At 40.9% G+C, this 27,559-nt stretch overlaps 1 protein-coding gene across 11 annotated transcripts; it reads right to left on the reverse strand.

Moving 5' to 3' along the window:
• Positions 1-248: 248 nt before the first annotated feature.
• On the reverse strand, positions 249-26,257 carry atxn3 (ataxin 3). 11 transcript variants are annotated; one of them, XM_062968201.1, is made up of 13 exons: positions 26,155-26,178; positions 23,716-23,754; positions 20,360-20,431; positions 19,588-19,632; positions 18,708-18,807; positions 17,549-17,634; positions 16,987-17,053; positions 15,900-15,987; positions 15,561-15,693; positions 14,350-14,525; positions 5,136-5,259; positions 4,215-4,300; positions 249-2,706 (listed from the first exon to the last, which is right to left on the reverse strand). In XM_062968201.1, the coding sequence occupies exons 3-13, from the start codon at positions 20,425-20,427 to the stop codon at positions 2,612-2,614; spliced, it is 1,068 nt and encodes a 355-aa protein (XP_062824271.1). In that variant the 5' UTR covers positions 20,428-20,431; positions 23,716-23,754; positions 26,155-26,178; the 3' UTR covers positions 249-2,611. The 11 variants fall into 11 exon arrangements, with proteins under 11 accessions (XP_062824271.1, XP_062824266.1, XP_062824253.1 ...); XM_062968196.1 differs by lacking the exon at positions 23,716-23,754 and adding an exon at positions 20,993-21,105 and having other exon boundaries at positions 20,360-20,524; positions 26,155-26,174; XM_062968183.1 differs by lacking the exon at positions 23,716-23,754 and having other exon boundaries at positions 20,360-20,524; positions 26,155-26,256.
• Positions 26,258-27,559: the final 1,302 nt, after the last annotated feature.

The raw sequence follows: 27,559 nt of genomic DNA on the forward strand, positions 1-27,559 counted from the left end.
AAGAAATCTTGCATTTCAAAAGAGACTGCAAAAAGGACATGTTCTGTCTGAATTATGTAAGACATTTATATTTCAACCACAGTTTGATTCCTAAATACTCCTTCTCTTCTTCTGAGTGCATTTTAAACAGGTAATTTTGAGAAAATGATTATACCCTTTGCAATGGACATGGTACAGGTGTTCCATAATTCGAGATCTGCACCTCAGCACACCATATCTTTGAAAAAAGGGTCCTAAATCCATCCAGATTCAGCTTGTCCAGAAGAACACCATTTATTGGAAAAGTACAAAGAAAAAATAAACTCATGTTTTATACAGAGTGGTATGCTTTCATTTCATGCTTTATATGAATCCCTTCGCATATTATTTTCAAGTAATAGCTTAAAAGCAACAAAATTATAATAAATGCAGATAGCTTTAAGTAACTAATGCTGCAGTTGTTTTTAAAATCCATGATTTGTGCATGGTTTTCTACTATTAAAAATCAAGTATGGTCAAATAGTGCTGCCTTAGGTTTATGAAAATAATAAAGCTAGATGCAGTCTTAAAAGTAATGCTCATACACAGAGCCACATCCCATTGCCAATACTTCACAAAGATCAACAAAACATGAAGCATGCAAATAAGATAACGGATTTGGCTCCTTATATGTACAGAGCCATTTAAAGAACATTGCTGTAAACCAGTATCATCAAAATCCAAGTGCTCTTTTTATATCGCATTATTCCCTATCGTACCATATAGTTGTATACAATTATTTTTTCATTCAGTAGCTAGGAGTGACACATCAATATGGTGCAATAATAATTCTGAAACAATTAGCAAACACAAATAGATTTTCCAAGATTTTCTTACTGTATCTGGCTAATGCCTATGAACTAAGAATACAGTTTGAACACTGTAAACATCCATAACTGTAGCAATTAGATATAATATGTAAACAGAAGGTATGCTTAAAGCACCAATTGCAAAACAGAAAAACTGTTTTTGTAACACAGAATGCCAATTTTGGTCATCCTGTCATAGTAATCTTGTATATCAAAAGTATAATTTGACTAACAAAAAAGTAGGTTTGCTCCCTATTCTTTCTCAGTAACAGAAACAATGACAGAAAACTGTAAGGTGCATGAACAAAGGCCATTCATGAAAAGCTTCAAAATTATTACAGGCAAAAGACATTCATTAACTTCTGATAGAATACACACCCACTCACACATTCCTTTATGAATATTCATTCTCAACACATAGGTATCCATGCAGGGTTCATTTCATGTATCTTGTATGCATATTCATAGTGTGGCACTGAAGTCTTGGCATTAAAATTTTCCCTTCTCTTTCTCAATTCTGGACAGTCTGGAATTCTCAGAGGACCATAATTCAGTGGAAGATTACATGCTTTGCATGCAGAACGTCCCAAGTTTAATCCCAGACATCGCCAGTCCAAAGCAACCCAGAAGGACTTAAAAAAAAATCAGTACTTGAGATCTTTGAGAGATGCTGCCCATCAGAGTACACTGTGCTTAGTGTAAGGCAGCTATGTAACTTACTTTAATAGTACATGTAGAAACAAAACAGTAAAAAGAAAGCATAAAACAAAGATTTCCAAACAGAAAAGGAATAAAGGTGATTGCATAACAAATACCGCAGCACTGTCAAATTAAGTTATCCAGCCAACATTCATATACTTGAGTGCTTGTGTTAGGACAAAACACCATGATAGAGACTGCACAAAATTTATCATAAGAATATATTTAAAAATTCCTTTCCTCCTCTTCTTAAAATAAAAGAGGAAAACTCTAGCATGATCTTAAGGGTTCCATCTTTTAAATGTGATCTGTGATTAACTTGTTGGCTTGCCTATCTCTTGCAAGACTTAGAATTCAACATATGCTTTCACAAGGGTTTCACAAGATTTTTCCCTGCCTTTGTACATATTTTTTTTAATACTCTCACCTATAAAATGCTTTCATTTTTTTTAGAACAAACAAAAAATACTAGTCAACATTTTGTTTACATACAGTGTAACTGGAATACCTTCCAGGAATTAAGGGCAAATCATATTTCTATGATTCAGAATATAAAAGGGGAGGTTGGAATGCCCGTATATACGTGTGTCTAAGAGGGTTCAGATGTCACACACTGGCTAATGCAATCTGAACATACAGGCCTCGTGATTATTTATGTGGATCTATTGTTTAAAGGCAATTTTGCTCTGAGAAAAAGGAGTCTGCAAGAGCATAGTATCATAACTGACTGGGGCTGTGGTACTTCACAACTATTTCTCAATATCATAAACACACCCTGAATGTCTACATAGGTTGGAAAAGTGCTGGAGAAGATTTTATGACAGAAGGCTATCCCTTTACTCAGATGAGGAGTCTCTACCAACTTGATTAGAACTAACCATGTGGTCAAAGCTAAAACCAATCACTGGTAATATTTTATTTATGTTATATGAAGGTTGCCTTTTAATTCTGATCACAAATCCCAAAGTTTTCAAGCCAATATCCTGCTTTGGTACATCAGTGAAATGAACCCTACTTTTATACCATCCTCACAAGATTAATACAGGATTTAGTGTTTGAGATAAAAACAGAAATAGTCATTTTTGTCATTTCTTTTCTTCTACATTCATGTTGTTTCTAACAGTTTCCAAGGACATATTCATGGCTGCTTGAAGCATATCGTCTTCACTCATATCGCCTCCTGGCAGAAAACAAGATGAAATGCATTCGATTTTAGAATATCATACAAAGACAACTTTGGTTTAGGAGGTCAGGAAAGAACACACTGGCAAACCTCTTTTCCATAGCCCCTCCCCTCCACTTTTCCTATCTTGATAATCTGTAGTTTCAAGGTAGTCACTTCAGTTCAGGAGGATACATTGAACTGGAGAACTCCACTTTGACCTGTCAGTCAGAAAGTAAACTACAGCAGATTCTCAAATTGTGCTCCTCCAGATGTTTTGGACTTCAGCTCCCATAATTCCTAATAGATGGTAAGCTGGCTGGGATTCCTGTGAGCCAAAGTCCAAAACTGTAGGAGCAGAGTTTGAGAAACACTGAACTACAGTATATGAAACCAAGAATAATAGTTTGAACGTTACATCTCTCATGAGATATTATTGAAATCAATTATATTTTTCATCATGCAACCAATTACAGGACCAGACATATTATTATTAGAAATAGTATTTGACCAGATATGCTAGGCAATTCTTATTATTCTCATGACCAGTGGCCATAGTGGATGGATAATATGATAGGATCTTTGTCTATAACACTTTTGGAGGACATCAGGTTGGAGAAGATTATGGACAATAACTTATGGTCACAGAGCAGAACAACAAGTACAGTAGCCTCTCACTTATCCAAGCCTCTGGATTATTCAAGCCATTTTTGTAGTCAATGTTTTCAATATATCATGATATTTTGGTGCTAAATTCATAAATACAGTAATTACAACCAAACATTACTGCGTATTGAACTACTTTTTGTCAAATTTGTTGTACAACATGATGTTTTGGTGCTTAATTTATAAAATCATAACCTAATTTGATGTTTAATAGGCTTTTCCTTAATCCCTCCTTATTATCCAAGATATTATCCAGAAGCTTATCCAAGCTTCTGCCAGCCCGTTTAGCTTGGATAAGTGAGACTCTACTGTACATATAAAATTCAAAGAAACTGAAAGTTTAAAACTTAATTATATCATAATGGATGAAGAAATTATTTAGGTGACACTAACAACAAAAGCTTCTGAAAAGCGGTATTATAGTGAGAAACAGTAGGCAGAATATAAATGTAGCAGACATGCAGTTCAGTATACAAAACAGATTGGGGAGTAAGTGAGCCCTGATTGGTTTCCATGACTTCCGATTTCTCTTTTCTGCATGGCAGAATGGAGTTGGAATGGCCTCTTTTAACTCGTATGATTCTATTGTCATGCACATCACTGCACCAGCATATATAAAGGATGGAGAATAGTATGATCAGAAGCTAAGGAGAGTTGTTCCTTTATAATTCCCTAAGCTCTGTCTCCTCTAGATGCCTTCAGGTAATTCTGATAATTGCTATCCATTGGCAATGTGAGGTGTTATGTGAGGTAATTATGTCTGAAGAAGATAATAATTCTTGCAAAACCCACAAATGGAATAGCAGAATAATGTATTTTTGTCACATATAATGCAAGGAATGCTAAGCACTGAATAGTACCTGGATCCGACACTTGTGCGTTTGTACTTGTAACTGGTGCGCCATGAAATTCTGGATTCTGAACTTGTTGATGCAGGTGCTGTTGTCTGAAAGAATCAAATAATAAATAATGGTTTCAGAAAATGAATGGAAATAGGAAGATTTAATTTTGATTATATAAAGGTAAGTCTGCTACTCCCATCATTCATTGTCTTTCTTCTGGGCCTTACGTTTATTTCTTCAATGCCGGAGTAGTAACTGTTATGTTTATAAAGCTCTCAGTGATGAACTGTAAAAATGTCTTATTCAATCATCAGTTATACACATTCAAAAATTAAGCCTTAAATCCAGTTGCTAGTTTTAACTAGAACATACCAATTAACCACCTTATAAATAATAGGGATATATAAAAATCCCATTGATTTAAATGTGTTTACTTTTGTTGGAGCTAACAATTGATTTGATATAAATGTCTAAGAAATTATAGATATTTGTCAGGCATTTCTGATCAACTACTCCGCCAACAATATGAAAATACTATAGTTTGATGAACCCAAATCACCAAGTTTCACGGAAGATTAGCAGAGTATGTAAATTAAAACTGGACTGATCCATCACACTGAATGAAAAACAATTATAGTACATATTATTGTAACACATTCATCAATTTGTTTCTGAAGACAGATTATAGCTGATTTTCTCTTTCATGGAAGTGTTGCAACAGGTAGTAAACCTTTGTATCTAGTATTTTTATTACAATGCTGCATGCTTGAAATCACTTGAAACACTGAAATGTTAAAATAAGTCTGTCATAATTGATCTTTATTCAATGATAACAAAGCTGAGATGCAGGAGTTAAAGATGCCGATTACTGTTTTCGGTTAATAAAAGGCTTCCAGGACTATCTATCCACAAATCTCACTTTAAAAGAGTCTATATTACTTCTCAAAATATGCCTGTCTTCTTTGACGCAGTTCTTCAGATGTCAGCAATTCAGCCGGGTTTGTTCCAGAGGAGTGTGGAACATTTTGCGTGGGAGACTCTGGAAAGCCAGTTCGAGGGCCTCCTAAAATTAAAACACAAGCACCATTACCGAGGCAGGGTGGTTTAAATTAGTATTTGATATTATTTGCTAGACAGTAGGAGACAATTCTGACCTAGCTGAACTGACACATCCTAAGTGACATCATATTACCGTATTTTTCGCTTTATAAGATGCACCTGATGATAAGACGCACCTAGTTTTCAGAGGAGGAAAATGGGGATGCCACATTTTTTGAAGGATTTTATAACCGTTTCATCCTTCACTATTATTAAGGCGCCTGTCTCAGAAGGAGGCAGCTAGGCCAGCCGGGCTGGGTTCCCATAGCAACCAGCAGAAGCTTCTGCTTCGCGGTATAAACAGGCAGGGCGGAACCTTGCCTCCAGACGTCGTGTTTCCGAGGGGAAGCCTTGAGCCAGCACGCAGGGGAATCTCCTTTTCTGTCCTCCTTGAGCTTCCCTCGCTCGCTTGCTGCCTCCCTGGGTTTTGTGCTCTCCTTCTCCGGGCCGCCATGGTGGGCAAAGTGCGAAGGCGGCCAAGGCTGCACCCGGCGGCACCGAAGCCGGTACCGCAGCCTCAGGGGGGCGAGGCCTTGCGGCAAACGCCTTTCCCTTCATCGTCCCCCAAAGCAAGCCGGTGAAGGCAGCCCGGGTGAGTGTGCGCTAAGGCATGGGCCATACCATCTTGGAACAGAAGGGGGGAGCGAGAGGACTGAAAGGAGGAACGAGGGCCTCCCGCGTGGCTCGGAGGACTTGCTTCTTAAGCTGAGGGAAGTGGCTACGAGGCCCAGGCCTTGGAAAATATTTAAAATATAATAATAATAATGCTTTATTTATATCCCACCTTATCTCCCATCCAAGCCCCGCCCCTCCCTCTCTCTCTCCCCTCCACTCACCAACACAACCCCTCTAGCTCCGCCCACGTGAGGTCATATTGCGTTTATAAGACGCACTGACTTTTTCCCTCTATTTTGGGAGGGGAAAAAAGTGTGTCTTATAAAGCGAAAAATACGGTACTTTCAATGGAGAGATGGGGGAGGATAGGGGATCGGGAGGAGGGAAACTGCCACAAAACCTTTCCAAGATGGGTGTTCAGAGGGCCACAAAAGTGGAATTTGGGAAACGCATGTGACTCTTGGCTACCCATCCCACAGTTCATATACCATGTGAATAATAGGCATCACCGTAAGACTTAATTGCATACAAACATTTTTTTAAATTACCAACAGTCATCTAAGAGCTGTGAGTATACTTGCAATTCGAAATACTGAAACTGCAGTATAGAAATTGGTCTTTGATGCATCTGCAGCTTCGCATTAATATAAAATGAAGTTTTCTCAACTCTAATCCTTCCTATCTAAAATGAACTGCATTGTTTGCTGTTTTGTTTCCAGGTCCAGATCTAAGTGCAAGTACAGCCTTTAAAATAGCAGTAGTAATATTTATTTTTATTATATTTAGAGGATTTATACCCCGCTGTTTAGATGCATAGGCTCTCAGTGCAGCTTACAAAATGTTAATTTGCCATCAAGCTTACCATCTAAATGAGATGCAACAAAAAAATAAAAGATATGTAATAAATAAGACAGTGTAGCTATGCCTGGCTTCCTGGCTGTCTCCCACTCAATAACAAAGCAGCCACCATGCTGACCATTTTAGTGAAAACCTGTGTTTGCCAATTATTCTTTAAAAATGTAAGATACACCACTTCCCATATCTGCCTGCCTGTAATCTTCTATTTAGGTCCTAGATCAAGCATATCTATAAACAAAAATGCTATTTGTAATGAAAAAGCACCTGAGCTTTGATTAAATGTTTGGTATTTTTTAAATGTTCAGTACATAGGGAACAGCTTTTTACTCTCCAGAGCTTGTAAGAGGTATTTGATGTCTCCAACTCTTACTGAAATTTTTTATCTGTCTTATCTTTTTATATATTTAAAATACTATTCCGAAGGAAGCACAGCTTGTGCCCATACTAGAAGTTTTTAACTTTCAATGTTTTTATGTATATGCTTCAACGTGTCAACATATGGTCTCCCATGAATTTCACTGTGTCTTCTCAGGTAAGGACTCCTCAGAGGTGGTTTTGACAGATCCTTGTTCTGTAATATTGCCTACACAGCACCTGGTATTCATTAGCAATCTCCTGCCCAAGTATTAACCAGGGTTGACCCTGCTTAGTCTCCAAGATCAGGCAGGATATGTTGCCTTTGTCAACTTGATATAGACACAGGGTCTATTCCCATCCCAATCTGCACTTCCAAGAATTTGCAGCACTTTATCAGTCATCTCGTGTTTAAATATTTATATGGTTGTCACGACCCAGGCTACAGAGCACCAATAACCATACGCAGAAGCCAGAATCTATCTAATATCTTTATTAAGGAAATATATAAAGTTAGTAAAAGCAAATGTAAAAGATAGTCCAGAAGCAGACCTTTCAGGAAAGGTCAAAATTAGTCCAAAGAAATAATGTCCAATATGAAATATTAGGGTCCAAAGTTGTAATCCAATAACCGAAACACTCACTTTGCCAAGCAAAGTGAGGGGAGATGACAAGGTCCTTTAGTCCATAAAACTTGAGCGTGGCTAGGAAATAACTTGATCTTGAACGTGGAACAAGGTAACTAAGAACAAGAACAAGGTCCGTGGAATAACTTGATAAATCCGTGGAACAAGGCAAGGATTGATCCTGGGAAACTAGGCAAAGTCCGTAGATAAACAAGGCTGGGAAGCAAGGCGAAGGCTGGATAGCAAGGCAAGGCTTGAGCAGGAGCGAGGCTTGAACCGGAGCGCGCTGTCCAGACACAACTCGCTCCGTAGGCTGACGAATTGACTCCGCGAAGTTGCTACGCGGGCAAAACACCTATATAGAGTCCAACTTTCTCACCAAAGCGGTTCTCTGGGAATCAGAAACGAAAGCTAAACTCTGAGACCAGATGTTAAACTCCTTAAAGATTCTCACGAGAACCAGTGTTAATTGGCAACATTCTTAGCTGCTATCCTCGCACTCCTGCGCGAAGCTGAATCCAAACTTCTCTGTTGTTTACAAAACTCCCGGCGCAAGAACACGGGAGAAGTAGGCTCTGGGGTTGTTTGACATACTTCTGGGGCACAACTTTCTTGCAGGTGCAAGGTTCCCAGATCTGCCTGGGAAAGATCTGGCTGAGAGGAAACCAGTTCAGACTGGGAAGGTAAAAAACCCAAGTTTTCATCTTCATCAGGAATTACAATGTCCTGAGCAGGACTACAAGGCCCATGGTTCATCACACTATCCCCCTCCTCAAGGCCCCTCCCAAACTGGGGCCCTCTTCCCGAGGCGCGAGGTCGCGGTTTGGTGGGATAGGTCAGATGAAAGCGACGGGTTAGATCAGGAGCATGGACTGTGGAGGCGTCTTCCCAAGAGCGTTCCTCAGGCCCAAAACCCACCCAGTCAATGAGATATTGTAGGCGGCGGCGATGAAAGCGAGAATCCAAAATGTCCTCAACCTCGAACTCCTCCTCCCCATTCATCAAAACAGGAGGGGGGGCCGGTTGGTCTGTATCAGGACGCACACCATCCGCCGGAAGGAGCAGGGAACGGTGAAACACTGGATGGATGCGCATTGAACGCGGAAGTTGGAGTTTGAAAGTCACGGGGTTTAATTGCGCCACCACTGGATAGGGGCCGATGAAACGGGCATCTAACTTCCGGCAGGGGCGGTGGGAGGGCAGAAAGCGAGTGGACAGAAAAACCCGATCTCCTACCTTGATTTCAGGGCCCGGCTGGCGGTGTTTGTCAGCGTGGCGTTTATAGTCCTCTTTGGCTTGGTCCAGTTGCTGGAGCAAAAGTTGTTGCACCGCTGTGAGTTCCTGCAGCCAATCCTCTGCTGCGGGAACTTCTGAAGTTTCAATGACAGGGGGAAAGAAACGTGGATGGAAGCCGTAGTTTGCAAAGAACGGCGTTTCTTTTGTAGAAGCTTGAACTCCATTATTGTAGGCAAACTCAGACAGTGGTAACAGAGAAGCCCAATTGTCCTGTTGGTAGTTTACATAACAGCGAAGATACTGCTCCAAAGTGGCATTGGTGCGCTCCGTTTGCCCATCTGTTTGGGGATGATGAGCTGAAGATAAGCGAGAGTCTATGCCCAGTAGTTTTTGTAGTGCCTTCCAAAAACGAGAGGTGAATTGAGATCCACGGTCTGTGACTAAACTCTTGGGCAATCCATGTAGTCTGAAAACATGCTGAAGAAATAGATCCGCAGTTTCTTTGGCCGTGGGGAGGCCTTCGCAGGGAATGAAATGGGCTAACTTGGTGAAAAGGTCCACCACCACTAAGATCGTGGTGAATCCACAGGAAGGTGGTAGGTCAGTGATGAAATCCGCGGAAATTATTTCCCATGGGCGAGATGGGGTAGGAAGGGGGTGTAAAAGCCCTGAGGGCTTTTCCCTTCGTATCTTGGAGCGCTGGCATACTGGGCAGGTGTTGACATATTTTTCTACATCCTTGCGGATCTTGGGCCACCAAAAATCCCTTAGGATCAAATGCATAGTTTTAAATAGTCCGAAGTGTCCTGCTGGTTTGCAGTCATGGCACAGGCGAAGCGCTTTTTCCCTGCCCGGTCCGGGTGGGATATAAACATGATTTCTATAGCAGAGCAGCCCATCTTTAAGCGAAAAGGGAAAATGCAGACCTTGGCGAAGTTGGTCCTGCGCCCAGGCATCTGCTTGCTGACTAGCCCTGATTTCTTGAGCACAGATGGGTCCTGGAGTAGGGGAAGTTGAACCAATGGGAATGGATTTGGTGTTCCCCACCGTGAGCGTGGCAAAGTTCTCGGGTTGTAGCAGTTGGGATTCAAAGGTCTCCTTGCGTCCTGCAGCGTATTCCGGTTTACGTGACAGGGCGTCTGCTTGCTTGGTTTGGGCTGGGGTCACATAATGGATCTGGAAGTTGAAACGTTCAAAGAATAAAGCCCAACGTTGCTGCCTCTGGTTTAGTTTGCGGGCAGTTCTTAGGTGTTCTAGATTACGATGATCAGTGTGGACTTCAATGGGAAATTTGGCCCCTTCTAGCCAATGTCTCCAAGTTTCAAAAGCTGCCTTTATGGCCAGTAGTTCTTTTTCCCAAATGGTATAATTTTTCTCTGGTGTGGTTAGTTGACGGGAGTAAAAGGCACAGGGATGAAGGTGGTCTCCCACCGGTTGTAAGAGTACAGCCCCAATTGCCACATCCGAGGCGTCCGCTTGCACAACAAAAGGGGTTCCAGGATCTGGGTGCTGTAGAATTGGCTGGGACGTGAATAATTTCTTTAGTTGCTGGAACCCTTTCTCTGCTTGATCAGTCCAGCGGAAGGGCTGTTTTCCACGGATGCAGCTAGTGATTGGGTCAGACCAGTGGGCAAAATCTGGAATGAACTTGCGGTAATAATTCGCGAACCCCAAGAAACGCTGCACCTCTTTCTTGTTAGTTGGCGCCCGCCAGTCCAATACTGCTGAAACCTTGGCTGGATCCATGGAGAGCCCTAAAGGCGAGATGCGGTAACCAAGGAAATCTACCTCTTGTAGATCAAAGGCGCATTTTTCCAGTTTGGCATAAAGTCCATGATCCCGCAATCGTTGTAACACCATTTTGACGTGGTTCTCATGTTCTGATTGTGATCTAGAAAACACCAAAAAATCGTCCAGGTAGATTATCAAGAACCTGTCCAGATAGTCCTGAAAAATGTCATTGACAAAATGCTGGAACGTTGCGGGGGCTCCGCATAAACCGAAATTCATAACTCGGGACTCGAATAATCCGAATTTGGTCTGGAAGGCGGTCTTCCACTCGTCCCCTTCCCTGATGCGAACTAAGTTGTAAGCCCCCCGAAGATCCAGCTTGGTGTAAACCTTGGCTCCTCGAAGCCGATCCAGTAGATCCGAGATTAAGGGCAGGGGATAGCTGTTCCGCTTGGTGATATTGTTCAATGCTCTGTAGTCCACCACCAATCGTAGTTCCCCTGACTTCTTCTTCACAAACATCACTGGAGAGGCGGCTGGGGATTGAGAGGGTCTGATGAATCCCTTGCGAAGGTTTGTCTCTAGGAATTCCCTGAGAGCTTCTTGCTCTGGTTCAGTCAGGGAGTAGAGATGCCCTCGCGGGATCGGGGCCCCCTCCACCAAGTCAATGGCACAGTCATAAGGTCTATGTGGGGGTAATTTCTCGGCTTCTTTCTCATTGAATACATCCCAATACTCGGAGTACTTCTTTGGCAAGGTGATGATGGGCTCGGTGTCTGTGGCATGGCATACCTTGGCTACGAGGCAATGGTTTTGGCAGTACGGTGAAGCAAACTGCAGTTCTCTGTTGGACCAGGAGATGTTAGGGTCGTGGAGAGTCAGCCATGGAATTCCCAAAATCACAGGGAAATGGGGAACCTCGGTAACAAAGAAGGAAATCTCTTCCATATGTTCTCTTATCCACATCCTGGTGGGTTCCGACCATTGACTTACGGGGCCCGTCTTGAGGGGGCGGCCGTCTATGGCTTGCACCACACGGGCATTCTTGAAATCATGATATTGTAATCCCAGAGAGTCGGCATACTCTCTATCAATGAAGTTGTTGGTAGCTCCAGAGTCTATCATGGCGTGGATCATGACGGGTCCCCTTTTTGCTGACCATAATGTGACCACGAGAAGGAACAGGACCCCGGTTGGCGGCTCTTGAATGGATTTTTTGACCGGGTTGGCGAGCCTCTCTACACCCGGTCGTTGGCTTCCCCCGCCGGCTGTGTGCCAGTCGGCTCAGACGTCTTCGTCTCCGTGGAGGACGCCGCCGCAAGCCGGGCGGCAGGCTTCCCCTTGGCTGGGCACTCTCTGGCGAAGTGGCCCCCGTTCCCGCAGTACCAACAGAGGTTTAAGCGTTGACGACGGGCCTTCTCGGCGGCATCTAGTCTGGGACGCACATTGCCCAACTGCATCGGCACCTCCTCGCCTCCTCTGGGGTATGGGGTTGGCGGTGGGGGTCTCCACGCTGGACGTGGCTGAACGCTGGCGGGAGCGGGGGGTTTTGCCCCGGCTCTACTGCCCTGGCCTCGAACCCACTGTTTCCTGTTGGCAATCATGACTTCAGCCCGTAAACATTGATCAATGAGTGCCTCGAGGGTCTGGGGAGGATCCACCTTGGAGATTTCTTCCAGCATTTCAATGTTGAGACCCTCCCGGAATTGTCCTCTGAGGGCTACATCGTTCCAGCCGGTGTTGTGGGCCAGCACTCGGAACTCGGCTATATACTGAGACATAGGTCTGTCTCCTTGGAAAAGGCGACGGAGTTTGTGGCCGGCTGCCTCCAAATTGTCCTCGATTCCCCAAGTCTCCTTGAGGTGGTCCAAGAAATGTTGCGCTGATCTTAGGTGTGGAGAGGCTTGGTCGAACAGTGCCGTCGCCCAGTTGGCCGCTGGCCCGTCTAGAAGACTGTAAACCCATGCCACTTTGATGTCTTCTTGGGGAAACTCGGCATCACGGGCCTCTAGATAAGCTTGACATTGGCGACGGAAAACATGAACCTTGGAAGCTTCTCCAGTAAACTTGGTAGGCAACGCCATGGCCGGGAGGCGGATTCCGCGCTCCCGCAAGCCCTTTATTTCTCCATCCTGGGCGTTGAGTCTGTCGCGGATGCGATCCACTTCGTCCTTGCTGATGGTGTAGCTCAGTGGCTGCCCACCGGGTACGGTTCCGGTAGACATTCTGGCCAAGGTTAATTGGTGCTTAGGGGGGCGCGGAGTCAAACTGTCACGACCCAGGCTACAGAGCACCAATAACCATACGCAGAAGCCAGAATCTATCTAATATCTTTATTAAGGAAATATATAAAGTTAGTAAAAGCAAATGTAAAAGATAGTCCAGAAGCAGACCTTTCAGGAAAGGTCAAAATTAGTCCAAAGAAATAATGTCCAATATGAAATATTAGGGTCCAAAGTTGTAATCCAATAACCGAAACACTCACTTTGCCAAGCAAAGTGAGGGGAGATGACAAGGTCCTTTAGTCCATAAAACTTGAGCGTGGCTAGGAAATAACTTGATCTTGAACGTGGAACAAGGTAACTAAGAACAAGAACAAGGTCCGTGGAATAACTTGATAAATCCGTGGAACAAGGCAAGGATTGATCCTGGGAAACTAGGCAAAGTCCGTAGATAAACAAGGCTGGGAAGCAAGGCGAAGGCTGGATAGCAAGGCAAGGCTTGAGCAGGAGCGAGGCTTGAACCGGAGCGCGCTGTCCAGACACAACTCGCTCCGTAGGCTGACGAATTGACTCCGCGAAGTTGCTACGCGGGCAAAACACCTATATAGAGTCCAACTTTCTCACCAAAGCGGTTCTCTGGGAATCAGAAACGAAAGCTAAACTCTGAGACCAGATGTTAAACTCCTTAAAGATTCTCACGAGAACCAGTGTTAATTGGCAACATTCTTAGCTGCTATCCTCGCACTCCTGCGCGAAGCTGAATCCAAACTTCTCTGTTGTTTACAAAACTCCCGGCGCAAGAACACGGGAGAAGTAGGCTCTGGGGTTGTTTGACATACTTCTGGGGCACAACTTTCTTGCAGGTGCAAGGTTCCCAGATCTGCCTGGGAAAGATCTGGCTGAGAGGAAACCAGTTCAGACTGGGAAGGTAAAAAACCCAAGTTTTCATCTTCATCAGGAATTACAATGTCCTGAGCAGGACTACAAGGCCCATGGTTCATCACAATGGTGCACCTTACCCAGTCTACTTTTACAACCTCTCCGTTTTAATCCATGTTTTTATTAGTTTTTGTCATTTGTTTTTATTGGCTAATGTTTAAATTTTTATAATTGTGCATGTCTCTTGTCTATTGTTGTGTTTTATATTGCTATTGTTTTTATTCGGGCTTGGCCCCGTGTAAGCCGCCCTGAGTCCCCTTTGGGGAGATAGAGGTGGGGTATAAAAATAAAGTTATTATTATTATTATTATTATTATTATTATTATTATTATTAAATCCTTTATTCTGCTGCTCTTTCTTTTTATGTATAACTTGTTGGTAGATTTTATTGCAATTTTGATATCTTGGATACTACCTTGCAATCCTATAAGATGAAATATGATAAAACATACTTTCAATTAAAGATATGTCTACCTTGCATACTAAGTTGAATGGCTCGACGGAGATCAGCTTCTTCATCCTCCATATCAATCTCCTGCCTGCTGAGAGCAAGTGCTTTTTGGAAGTTTTCTTCATCTTCATCTAACATGGCCGTACCATCAGAGGAATGGTTAACATCTACTGCTTGTTCTACATCTGGTTTTTGCACCCTGGAGAAATTACAAAGGCAAATATAAATGTTTTCATTCTAATGTGAAGTTTTGAAAATAGCCAATTACATATTTCTCCCTCGGAAAAAACCTTTTTAAAATCTCACCTTAAAAAAATTATTAATTTAGAAGTTTCAAATCAAATTATAGGACTAATAAGAACACAAAATAGCATGTAGCAGCTCCTAATGATTCACAAAAGAGAATGCTAAGCATCCATCAAAGTCAGTTGTTTTCCAGCCACCATCCAAAATGATGAAAGAAAACTTTATGTTTTATGTCCTCTAAGTGAAAAACTCTTTTCCCCAAGTTAAGTCAGTTCTGCCCATAACTGCCCCTCACTTTGACACATTATGTTATGCAAATTTCACAGTATTAAATGAGTTTGTCTACAAATGATAACAAATGCAGTTTATGTTAACCAATATGAGCAAAGAATCACTGCTCTGAGAAGCTGCTGAGCAGGAAGTTAAGAGTTCAAAATACCATGCTAATATCATGCAAAAATTAGTTGAGAAGGCTGAGAAAAACGTAACAGGGCAAAAGAAGATAAACAGTTATTACGATCATAGCAACACTTCCATGTGAAGTGTAGGTCATGTCAACTGGAATCCTGACAGCTTCATTCATGTGCATAACTATAATTTAGGATTTTTATTCAAGGAGGAAAATAAACTTCCTTCTATTTCCTTAAGACAATGAATAGCCATAGCTTAAAATATATGATTCTATATTTTGCTTCACTGTTATCAGTAATATGCAATCTTCATAAAGAAAAAAATATATCCTTGAGTATTTCATATAGAAATAATGACACAGAGTGAGGAAAAAGGAATCTGACAACACACCTTTACCCTTCATAAAACAGTTGTGCAGAAAAAACGAAAGCAGAGAAGTGTGGGAAATGACGCTCCATTACCCTTTGCAAAATGCAGGTTTTATCTGCCTTAGTACTTCCATATTTGCATTAAGGATTTGGAATTATTCACAGTGAACATTCAACACATTAGAATATTGAGTTTTTATTTACCTTACCTCTGATCTTTTGATTGCAGGGCATCTTCCCCAATCAGTTTAGGCCGCTGCATTTGCTGCACTTGAACAATCTGCAATAACTGATCAGCCTCACAATCTGGTAAATCACCTTTTACAACAAATATTGAATAACCTGAGGAAAATAAAAACACAAAGTCCAATATGAGAAAGAGGCTATCAATAAATATGAAAAAGAGGAGTGAAAGATAATATTTTGCCCCACTGTGCAATTTTGTCTTTTGTTCATTATAGTAACATTTAATTACTTTATTGATTTGTTCAAATATTAAGACAAACAAGGCTTTCTGTAAAAAATTGACATCTGAAAGTCGGAATTACCTTCCTGTTGTAACTGGGCCAGGAAAAGTGCTAGGTATGTGTCAGATATTAGTTCTGGACCCGTCAAAAGGGAGTTCAAGTTGAACCACTGTAATTTTAAAAATAAGTATCAAATAAAAGTGATCACCATGTGATTTAATTAATCTATTCTTAAACTACCTGGTCTCTGAGCAACTGTTGTTAGATCAATATAGTATGCTAAAGCACAAATGAATTATTTCTAACAGGGTGGTATTTTATTAAGTATCTGAACAGCAGGGCTGTCACCTTTCCCAATAGGGACTCTAAATACGATCTTTAGATATTGGTATGCTCTGCAGTCCTCCCTATCTATCCATCCATCTATCTATTTAAAATAGCCAAGTTATTTCTCTATTCATCTCATAATGTATGGGTTGGACATCACACCACTATGTTAAAGAACACATCTTTGAGATTATGATCCAAAATTATTTCGAGTTTTCAAACTAAGCCCGGAAGTGGTGTACTCCCCATGCCCATGTTTCATAGAATCATACAGTTGGAAGAACTTTAAGGTCATTTAGTGCAACTCCCGCCATGCAGGGATATACAACTAAAGCATAAGATGGCAATTCATCTTTTGCATTAAGACTTTAAAAATGAAGGAATGTCCTCCACCTTCTGAAATACTCCATTCCACTATTGAACAGCTAATTTCTTTACCTTATAAAGAAGCCTGACCCAATGAATCTAATATGATGTACTTTATCATAAAATCATAGCATCCTAAAGTCAAAAAGGTATGTAAGAACTATCAGGTTCAATCTCTCACCATATAGAAATTCACAATTAAAGCACTCCTAAAAGATGGCCATCTAACCTCTGCTTAAAGACTGCCAAAGAGGGCAAGTCCACTAACATAGCAGTCTATTTCACTGTCAAATGACTCTTGCCATAAAACGTTCTGTAATTCATATAAAAATACACTAGCGTCTTGTAAGCATGTTTAAGTACAATCCTAAATGTTCAAATATGTGAGGGCAGTATCAATTATCCAAAAGAATATTCTTTTGATATCCATCCTTAAAATCATTTTTTTAAAAAAGGAAAAAAGACAGAATATCACCTGTTTTCCTAATTTTCGAACTGTAAACCAGTGTTCTTTATAGTTACAAATAAAAGATCTTTCATTTCTGAAAGAAGAAAAATACAATTAAATGTTAGAACTCATGTTTAAGGGTTTCTTTTTGTTATTTTTAATAATACAATTTTGTATTTTAAAAACATTTTAATAAACAGAACTAAAATTCAGATTATATCTAATCATCTGATCTGCTTTGGTGGTTCAGAGTATTCTAACAGCATTATGTTGGAAATATGTTTAGTATGTAATATATTTTATAAATCTAGACAAACAGAGTGATGTCATAAAGCAGATATAATGCCACATACCATTCAAAGTCAGCATTCTGTGATGCCACAGATACTGAGATATCATGAAGGCTCAGAGGACAAAGGAACATGTAAAGCCTCAAAAATATGAAAAAGAGAAAGCTGAGGGGATAAAACCAAAACTTCAGATAGCAATTCTCGATAGAAACTCTCTGAGGGAAATGATAGATTTCTTTTTCTGGCATTATTTGATCTTTCTGTATATGGAAAAAAGGGAGCTAAATAGAAAATCTTACATAGGGTTGATTCCGAGCCTCTGATACTCTGGGCTGTTGAAGAGGATTAGTTCTAAACCCCAAACTTTCAAGGCATTGCTTATAACCTGTCAAAAAACAGCACTTTTCATGAAATAAACCAGTCAGTTATAAATTTAAAGCAATGCAACCATTTTAGCCACTATTAAAACAAATATATTGTTTTCACAAAGCTGGGATTGGTAAAAATTCTAGTTTTCATATAAAGAAAACTATTGGAGTGAGAAAATTCAAGGTCAACCTTCATGAATCTACATTCAGCAGACCACACATAACACAGCTAAGGGTGAATAACAAATACACAATTTTACCAAGTGATTCTCAGAAAGCACACAATTCAAGAGTTGTACTATAAGCAGCTGCACAGTCATAATTTCATTTCACCTTTACAGCATCAGATGTATGCTGCGTGCTTGAAATGTACATTGCTAAGTTATTTTGAGGCTATATTCTTAATTTATTTAGCTATAAGACCAGTGAATCTTTAGAAAAGAGAACACAGTGAAATTTATCTAAAGATGCCATTAACCTGTGCCATTAACCAGATGCCACTGTGTTCTAGCAAGTGAAGATATCTGCACAAGACATATACTATCCAGAAAAAAATCCTAAGACCTAACAAAAGAAATCCTAAATGTGCACATATTATCTGTATATTTTTGGCAACGTTATGTATGTATATTTGATCTTACATTTTTTAGTTTGAAATACATAGTTAATATCAAACGTCTTCACACATCATTTAAAGCTGTTTAGAGTGGCAGATGGGAAATTAAAAAAACAATTCACCTTCACCTCAGATATATGCCCTGTACAAAGGTTCAAAACAATTTACAGCAAATTGGAATTGCAAATGAAAGTCTCCCTGTTTCAGTAATTTCAATCTCTTCCAGAAATGCAGAGTAGCTCTACAGCACAAATTTGTTTTAGTACTTGAACTCCAGTGTTTCTTGCAGCAAACATATACAGTTTAGAGAACACATACATACACTGGAGTTTTGAGCCTTGTTGATTTACTTAAGATATAGCCCACCTTTCATTCTGGCATACCTACAAAAGAGCTTATAAGGACAAGATAAATAAAATGTTTTCTTCATGTCTATAAATAGCTATAATCCCATAGGGTGGTTTTGCTGCTGACCTGCAATATCCTCTCACTTCTGCAGCCCCCTGTCCACTGTAAAACCTGCTCTGGAAGGATAGGAAACCCTCTGGAGGTGGCTTTCTGGTGGTGCAGAGGGCTGGAGGGAGGGAAAGAATATTTTGTTGAACTAGAAGGCATCTGCTAGCACAACATGGGGTCAAAACTTTGTCTGCATGCCAACCACATTTTACACACTTGGTTCAGAAACATCACTTAAGTAGAAACAATTTACACACATGCTCTACAAAGTGTGGGGCTTTTCCATTGCTTTTTACAACTCCCCATTGAACACAACAAGGCTTTCAACTGACAGACTAATCTATTTATTATGATCACAACTGAATGGAAGTTTTCCTACATGCCCCCCCCCCCCCCTGCATATGTTAAATGAGAACTTAACAAAGAACAGCTCAATAGACTAATGGTTTTGCCACTCTAGAAGACAGAGATAAGCAAACCTCATACCTAAGTATGTAGATAAATCTGATTTCAAACAAACCTTCATACCAGGGTGGGAATCCTACAGCTTTCCAGATATTACTAGACTACAACTCTCAGCATTTCTCACCTTTGTCTATACTGGTCAAGGATTCTAGTACTTGCAGTCCAACAATATATAGGTTTCCACCATAGCTTGCACATACTTCTGGCCTCTTGGATCTATTCAAAGTCTAACTCCAGGACTCCAAGTGCAAGGACCCAATCCAGTGATATATCTACAGTGTAATTTTGAACTATACTTTTGTAAAGTAAACACATTCTAAATTATCTAATTTTGCCAGGTATCTCCTAAACTGTTCTAAAACATGGACAATGCTTTTACTGAAATACACTAATTGATATTTTCAAAGGAATGGGACTATAGCAGAATGCTTACTTGGATTGAGAAGAAGCCACTGTCATCCATGTTTCCAGAGGGCTGCTATTGACCAAAGAAAGGTGTATAAAACATGATTAATCCATACTGCTCAAACAGTTTAAGAAATCAAACACCACGCAAGATATATAGCCATTTTAACACTTTACCCATCCTGGAACATGCAGTATATTACAAACTATCCTAGGACTATACACAAATAAAATAGATGACCATGGGTTGATTTTGGTACTGTTTTTCTTAAAATTGTACAGGATTTTGACAAAATGTATTTCTCAAATGATCTAGAGCCCCATTTCAGACAGCATTTTTTGGTAGGTAGGTGGGTTGTGGAAGTTTAAGGAAGGCTTGGGGAGTGAAATTCATTTCTCCTGGGATCTGCTTATGTAGATTTTTCACCAAAAGATATACTTAAATGGATTCTAGCTTGACATTGACAGAAAACATGTAGAGGAATACAGAAAATTAACTCTAAGGCAATTTGAGAACCCAATGGGATATATCAAACAATTACCATCTTGGATGCATAGCTCCTCCTGTGTCACTTTATTTGTGGGCACCAACTTAAAAGTGGGGAAAGAGATATTTTTGGGTTCCGTTTTTCTGGAACAGTGATTTGTGTTGAAAACATTAAACAGAATACTTCAACATGATGTATAGAACTACAATTCTGCAATGGAACTGTCCTGACCAGAGGATACTTGAAGAAAATTTGCATAACACAAGTCTGCAGGGTAAGTCAGCCAGTCTAAAGAACTTTCAAGCTTGGTACCTGTAAAAATGTCCTATATTCTTCACTAGAAAGCCCTCCTTCTGCCATTCTTTTTCTCTCTTCTTCATCCAGCTGTTGTGCAATAAAGGACAGTTCTACAGGACTGAAATACTCCCCTTGCAGCAGATTATTCAAACAGTGTTGGGCACACAAGGACCCTTCTTGCTATTAAAAGTAAACAAATAAAAAACACAAACGCAAACACAAAACACTACTGTAAGCATGAAATCTTGCCATGATTTTGGTTCAAATGTGATGTCAAACACATAGAAGCAGTTCTAGCTGTTGAAGTATGCAATTGCTGCTGAGTTTGGCCAGAATCTGAGAAATGCTTTTTCGACAGTCAACCAAAAAGGTATGCTTACATACTCCAAAATATTCTTCACTGATTAATTCAGCAATTTTATACCTCTGATTGTATATATTTATCTACCAGCATTACCTGGGTGTTGGAACACCGCCTCCTCCCCAGGCTTTCATCCCTTCTTTCTCTTTCCCTCCCTCATATATTTTCTTATTTCCTTTCTCTTCATTCTTTCGTCCCTTTTTCTTTCTTCCCCTCTCCTTTCCTTTCTTTTTCTCTTTCTTTCTTTCCTCTCTCCCTCCCCTTCCCCTAGCTCAGAGAGGGCCTACCTCACAACGCCTCCATGGCAACACGGCTCTCCTTGAGGCTCTTTCCTTCCTTCCTCCATCCCCTCATAGACATGTCACTCTTCTATCCCAGTGACATTAGAGGTCCATTTTACCTAGCAACAGGCAATACTTCAACTAGCAACAACCAATCTAGTGATATCACAGAGGGCCACTTTACCTAGCAATATTTTTGTGATGCAGACAGACATACATACTTTGACTTTTATATATAGAGACTGAAAACAGCCATTCAGAATGACATTCAAGTTGGCTAATTGTTTCAGTCATACAATGCAGATACAATTAAAACACGAGATTAAAAGCACACACAAACCGACTCTTCAATAAAAGAAAAAGGTGCATCCACTGTTAAGAGCCACTTCCCCAACAACTCATCTTAAACTTTGAAAAACCTGCCTCATTAGAAAGGTATCTGTGTGAAAGAGAGGTACATTTATGAAATTAATTTGGTTGATTACTTTATAATACAAGTCATTGCCCTTTAAATTGTTAAACCAAATTATTAAAATATTCACAAGGGATAATCCTTGCAAGGTAAATCAAAAGTAACAAATTAAAATTATATTAAACAGTAATTGCTACTACAAACATTAATGAAGTCAGCATTTGGTTGAAAAATGAAATGAATTAGTAGTGCTAAATTACTGTTTGTACTCATGTATAAGCCATCATCATGTATAAGTCGAGAGCAAGATTTGGGGCCAAAGTTATGGATTTTGGTATGACCCACTCAGGCATTCACAAACAACAACAACAAAACTCCAGAAGTGATGCTATGTTTGAGAGAGTAGGGTGAGTCAGTGCTTCTTTTAGGTCTTCCCAAAACAAACTAAGCTTTCACAAGCCTACTTAGAGAATGGGATGGTTCCTTTTAAAATAAAGTTAAGTTACAATACTCACACTGTCTCATGGTTTTTTTGAGCCGATATTTTAACCAAAATTTCTACACTTATACATGAGTATAATTGTAATTTCTAACTATATCAAGTTCTCCTAAATATGACTCAGAGGGCGATGGAAATGAAAAAAAGGATTTATCTTATTGAACTCAAAACCTAGTGCAGGCTCATATAGGCAAATACCATAAGGTCTTTTTAACCACAAAGCCTCTCACTGACCATTCGTTCTCCAACTATTTTCTTGCTGCTTCATGAAAGACTATTATAACTATTTTTTGTAAAGGTCACAGTTTTGAATAAACATGTGACATTCGAATTTTGATTTGGAACCTCCTTGCACATGGAACTTTCCAATGGGTGCTATTTTTAAACAAATTTTCCATACTATCCCTTCACAAAATGCACATGTGTAGGCCGGTGCAACTCTAAGACATATAATTAGATTGTGCCTTTATGAACACAAAAGTAGTTCACTTAAAGGCCTGTCCTGTGTTCACATCCCACAATGAAAAAAACATGAATTTAGCATTTTAAAATTGATAAATATTTCAATATAAGGACCTATTCCCTTGACAAAATCTCTTTAAATATGTGACCACTATGTGCACACTGATTACAATGTACACATGACAGTGTATATGTGTACACTGACTACACTAATTTTTTAAAGCTTACAAAAGCCAAGGTACTCATTGTGGTTTTAATTTATAAAATGTCCTTCCAGTCTTTTCTCCAAGTACAGTATAGGCAGTCTTTCATCCATGATCATATCTACTTGACCACAGAGATGGATTTATTATTTTTGTTTAAATTAATGCCTATATTTAGGATACTTTTTCTACACAAGGGGGCTTAGAAATTTAAACTGCAACAAAAGTTAAAATCAGAAGAACATAAAAATGTATTCAGTGGTAAAGTATTAAATGTTATCTAATAGCTGGAATTCTCTATCATGGTTTACATTACCCATAATTTTACGTACACTTAACTGTGCAGCAATACCAATGTGCATTGGTTACTTTATTGACTCCTGTTTGTAGGGATATAACAACAGCTTTTTGCTGAATACGATGTTACAAAACTGCCCAATTCTTATCCCCAGAAACAATTGCATTTACAAAGATGTCAATATCCACAGGATTCTGGTCAAAAATATAAATTCACAATGCAGTCAGCCCTCCAGATTTGCAGTCACTATTATGGTTTTGATTAGTCACAGGTTTCCTTAATATGTTCTCTCTAGGAATCTCTAGGTCCTTCAGTACAATTCTATGGGCAAATATGAGAAGCTGACCATACAACTGCACTGGATGACTTAAGAGAACCCTAGAGTGAATACTTCTCTAGGCAACATGATGTAATGCTTAACATTCGGCAGGTTGACCACAGAGTTGTATTGCAAATTCTACAAATAATAACAACTTTATTTTTGTACCCTGCCTCCATCTTTCCAAAGGGATTCAGGCAGCCTAAAACAACACATAAAATAAACACACAGTACATTACATATGCCTAGAGAGGTATTTACTTGGGGGGAGGGGAGAGTATTTTCCATTAGCGTTTTTCCACTTTGGGGTTCCTGTGCTCCTAACTTTGGCAAATGTGGATAGATAACTGTATAGCTTTTAGTACCTAGAATCTTATAAAACAGCAGATGTGCATTTCATAAGGTATTTCAAAACAGCAGGACAGTCATACCAGTAGCGCAGGGGAAACGATGTCACACTTTCAAATTATAAACATATTGAAAACTACATGAAAACAGAGATCAATTTCAACCAAAATGGCAAAAGGAAACCATGCCTTATCCGGAGTGCCTTAGGGGAGATGCGTATGTTTTGCCTGGAGAAGAGGTGAACAGATAAATAATACATTTTATTTTACTTTTTAAAACTACAAATCCCAGAAATCCATAGGAGACAGCCGTGTCAGTTAAAATGCAAGCATGGGCACCGTTCCTCCAGGTTTTGGACTTCAACTCCCACAATTTCTAACAGCCTACCTGTTAGGAATTGTGGAAGTCCAAAACACCTGGAGGGCTAAAGTGTGCCAATTCCTGGACTAGATCATGGAATAATATTCAAACTAAGGAAAAAAGATTCCACCTAAAAATTAGGAAGAATTGCCTGACAGTGAGAGAAGTGTTTCACAGTGGAATATGCTGCCTCCTTGGAGTGTGGTGGCATCCCCCCTTCTTTGGAGATTTTTAAGCAGATGGTCATCTGTCAGGAATGCTTTGATTGTGTGTTCCTGCATGGCAGAATATGGGTTGAACTGGATGGCCCTTGAGGTCTCTTTCAATTTTATCCTTCCTCATGATTTTGAATATGTTCTCTCTAACCAGCAGGTATTCAAGTAACCAGCCACCCCACAATTACCTGTCTAAGTACTTTTTCCTTCCAACTCTGTGATTCCATTATTCTAAGAAAAACAAATTGAAATTGAATCCAGACAAAACAGAGGTGCTTGCCATCAGGGGTCCTAATCTGGGGCTGAAGGTGTGTCAATCAGTTCTGGATGGCGTTACATTCTCCCTGAAAGACTGCACTCGCAGCTTGGGAATGCTTCTGGATCCATCCCTCCAAATGTCAGCCCAGGGAATGCTTACTATCAGCTTTGGCTAATCTGCCAGATGTGCCCCTTCCTAGATTTGGAGGACCTGAAGATGGTGGTGCATGCACTGGTAACATCAAGGTTGGACTTCCGCAATGCGCTTTACATTGGGCTACTCTTGTACCAAATTCGGAAACTCCAACTGGTTCAAAATAGGGCAGCCAAATTGGTTACAGGAACATCTAGGAGTGAGCATATTACACCTATCCTATTAATTGAGCTTCTTCCCTGTCATATAATCATAGAGTTAGATGAGACCCCCGAGGGCTATCCACTGGCTGCCAATTAGTTTCTGGGCAAAGTACAAGGTGATGGTTTTAACCTTTAAAGCCCTACATGGTTTGGACCCAGGTTACCTAGAGCATCGCTTTTCCCCATATAATCTGCCCCACACACTTCAGTCTTCTGGAGGGCATCTGCTCCAACCAGCCAGAACATGAATGGCAACCATCACCCAGAGGATCTTTTCATCGGCCGCCCCATGGCTGTGGAACGACCTTCCGGTAGAGCTCGACAGCTGCCAGAATTTAAGACACAAGTGAAGACCTGACTCTTCTGGCAGGCCTACCCAGACAGTCTTTAAACATAAACATGAATTTTAATGCATGTCCTTTGCTTAATCTCTGTTTTGTCTGTTTTAGTAGGTATTTCATAAGATATGTTTCGGTACGTAACTTTTATAGAGGTACATTTTAGTTTGTATGTATCTGTAGCATTTTTGCTGTGTTTATGTATTTTAACCCACTTCGAGCCATGACAGGCGGGTAGGTAAGTAAAAGTAAAGGTTTTCCCCTAACGTTAAATCCAGTCATGTCTGACTCTGGGGGTTGGTGCGCATCTCAATTTCTAAGCCAAAGAGCCGGCGTTGTCCATAGACACCTCCAAGGTCATGTGGCCGGCATGACTGCATGGAGTGCCGTTACCTTCCCGCCGGAGCGGTACCTATTGATCTACTCACATTGGCATGTTTTCGAACTGCTAGGTCGGCAGGAGCTGGGGCTAACAGCGGGCGCTCATTCCGCTCCCGGGATTTGAACCTGGGATCTTTCGGTCTCCAGCTCCGTGCTTTAACGCACTTCGCCACCGTGTAAGAAATGCAATTATTATTATTATTGCGTGATATCATGATAGACGTCAATGAAGTGGAGAAAGTAGGTGAACCAGTAGCACCTCCAATGCCAGGGTTGTGATTAAAGATCTGACAAAACAGGGCTGAGTCCACACACCCTTCTCCTATGTTGAGACTCACACTTCCCTATTTGGGATTCACTGCAACCAGGAAGAACTCCATCCACTCTACAATGTAGATCAGGCATGGGGGAACTTGGACTTTCCAGGTGTTTTGGACTTCAACTCCCACCATTCCTAACAGCCTCAGGCCCCTTCCTTTTCCCCCTCAGCCGCTTAAGCGGCTGAGGGGGAAAAGGAAGGGGCCTGAGGCTGTTAGGAATGGTGGGAGTTGAAATCCAAAACACCTCGAGGGCCCAAGTTGGTCCATGCCTGCTTCAAAAGGCCCTCCTTTCTTCTCTCTTCCGCGAAGACGAGGAATTGTCCTTTTCTCCCTCCCTCAGGTGAATTCCCGCCTCCCTGCCGAATCCCACGCGGCCCCTCCAAGGCACCCACACTCACCCTCTCGTGAAAGATGGCCTCCATGTTTATTTGTCTCCCACCGACACCAGCCTCCGCGCCACGTGACGGCCAGCCAGCCAATCGCAACCGGCCCCGCCCCCTCAATCGGAGGCGACCAATCACCGCCGCTTCGTCATTCGGAGCGAGGCTTTACCACACCTTGCTAGCTATCTATGAGCTCAACCAATACGTCAAAGAAAGAGCGCTCCCGGTTTCCCCCACACTTCCGGTTCCGATTGACAAAACCTTTTTCGTAGAGAAGTCATAGGATGTATTTAGGAGCCCCCAGATGGCGTAGTGGACTAAGTGACTTGAAGGTTGGGTTGCTGACCTGAAAGCTGCCAGGTTCGAATCCCACGTGGGGAGAGTGTGGATGAGCTCCCTCTATCAGCTCCAGCTCCATGCGGAGACATGAGAGAAGCCTCCCACAAGGATGGTAAAAACATCAAAACATCCGGGCGTCCCCTGGGCAACGTCCTTGCAGACGGCCAATTCTCTCACTCCAGAAACAACTCCAGTTGCTCCTGACACGAAAAAAAAGGATGTATTTACACCGGGCATGGGCCAACTTGGGCCCTCCAGCTGTTTTGGACAATTGGAGTTGAAGTCCAAAACACCTGGAGGGCCCAAGCTTGCCCATGCATGATTTATACTGTCGAATTAATCGAGTTTGACACTATTTTCATTGCCATGGCTCAGTGCTATAGAATCGTGGGGCCCTTCCACACATCCCTATAACCCAGAATATCAAGGCAGAAATGCCCACAATATCTGCTTTGAATTGGGTTATCTCCTGTATTTAATTTAATTGATACATGTCTCCTGTATCAATTTAATGATATAATATAGGGGTCCCCAAACTAAGGCCCGGGGGCCACATGCGGCCCATCGAAGCCATTTATCCGGCCCCCGCCTCCTCCCTCGCCCGGTGCGTGCCTTCCAGAGCTTTGCTTGTTTACAATGGTATTTTAATTATTTAATTAATAATTAATTTATCAAGGGGGTGCTTTGCCGGTGCTTTTTGTGCACAAAGGCAGAAGGGGGCTTGACTAAATGGCCCAAGTCGTCTCTTCCAATCCTCATTATTATTATTATTGACACAAATAAACAGTATAACACAGCAAACAAGATATACATGCTCGATTTCGTATCACAAAATCACAAGTTCCCAAATGTTTAGGGCTGTGTGATGCATCCGACCCTTTTTATTATTATTACAATTATGATTAACATTGAGGCTGTATTTGTTCCTGTTTGGGTTTTTTTACTTCAAAATAGGAGATGTGCAGTGTGCATAGGAATTTGTTTATAGTTTTTTTTTTCAGCGATAGTCCGGCCCTCCAATGGTCTGAGGGACCGTGAACTGGCCCGCTCTTTAAAAAGTTTGGGGACCCCTGATATAATA

Source organism: Anolis carolinensis, chromosome 1, assembly GCF_035594765.1.
Source record: "Anolis carolinensis isolate JA03-04 chromosome 1, rAnoCar3.1.pri, whole genome shotgun sequence".
NCBI classification, from domain to species: Eukaryota; Metazoa; Chordata; class Lepidosauria; order Squamata; family Dactyloidae; genus Anolis; species Anolis carolinensis.

Excerpts from the sequence above, each read along its gene's own strand:
- atxn3 (XM_062968178.1), bottom strand. The coding sequence starts at position 26,178 with ATGGAGGCCATCTTTCACGAGAGG. Across the intron at positions 15,694-15,899 it reads GGCCCAGTTACAACAGGAAG|GTTATTCAATATTTGTTGTA; the intron begins GTAATTCCGACT and ends TATTTTCCTCAG. Across the intron at positions 4,301-5,135 it reads AGACAGGCATATTTTGAGAA|ACAACAGCACCTGCATCAAC; the intron begins GTAATATAGACT and ends TGATTCTTTCAG.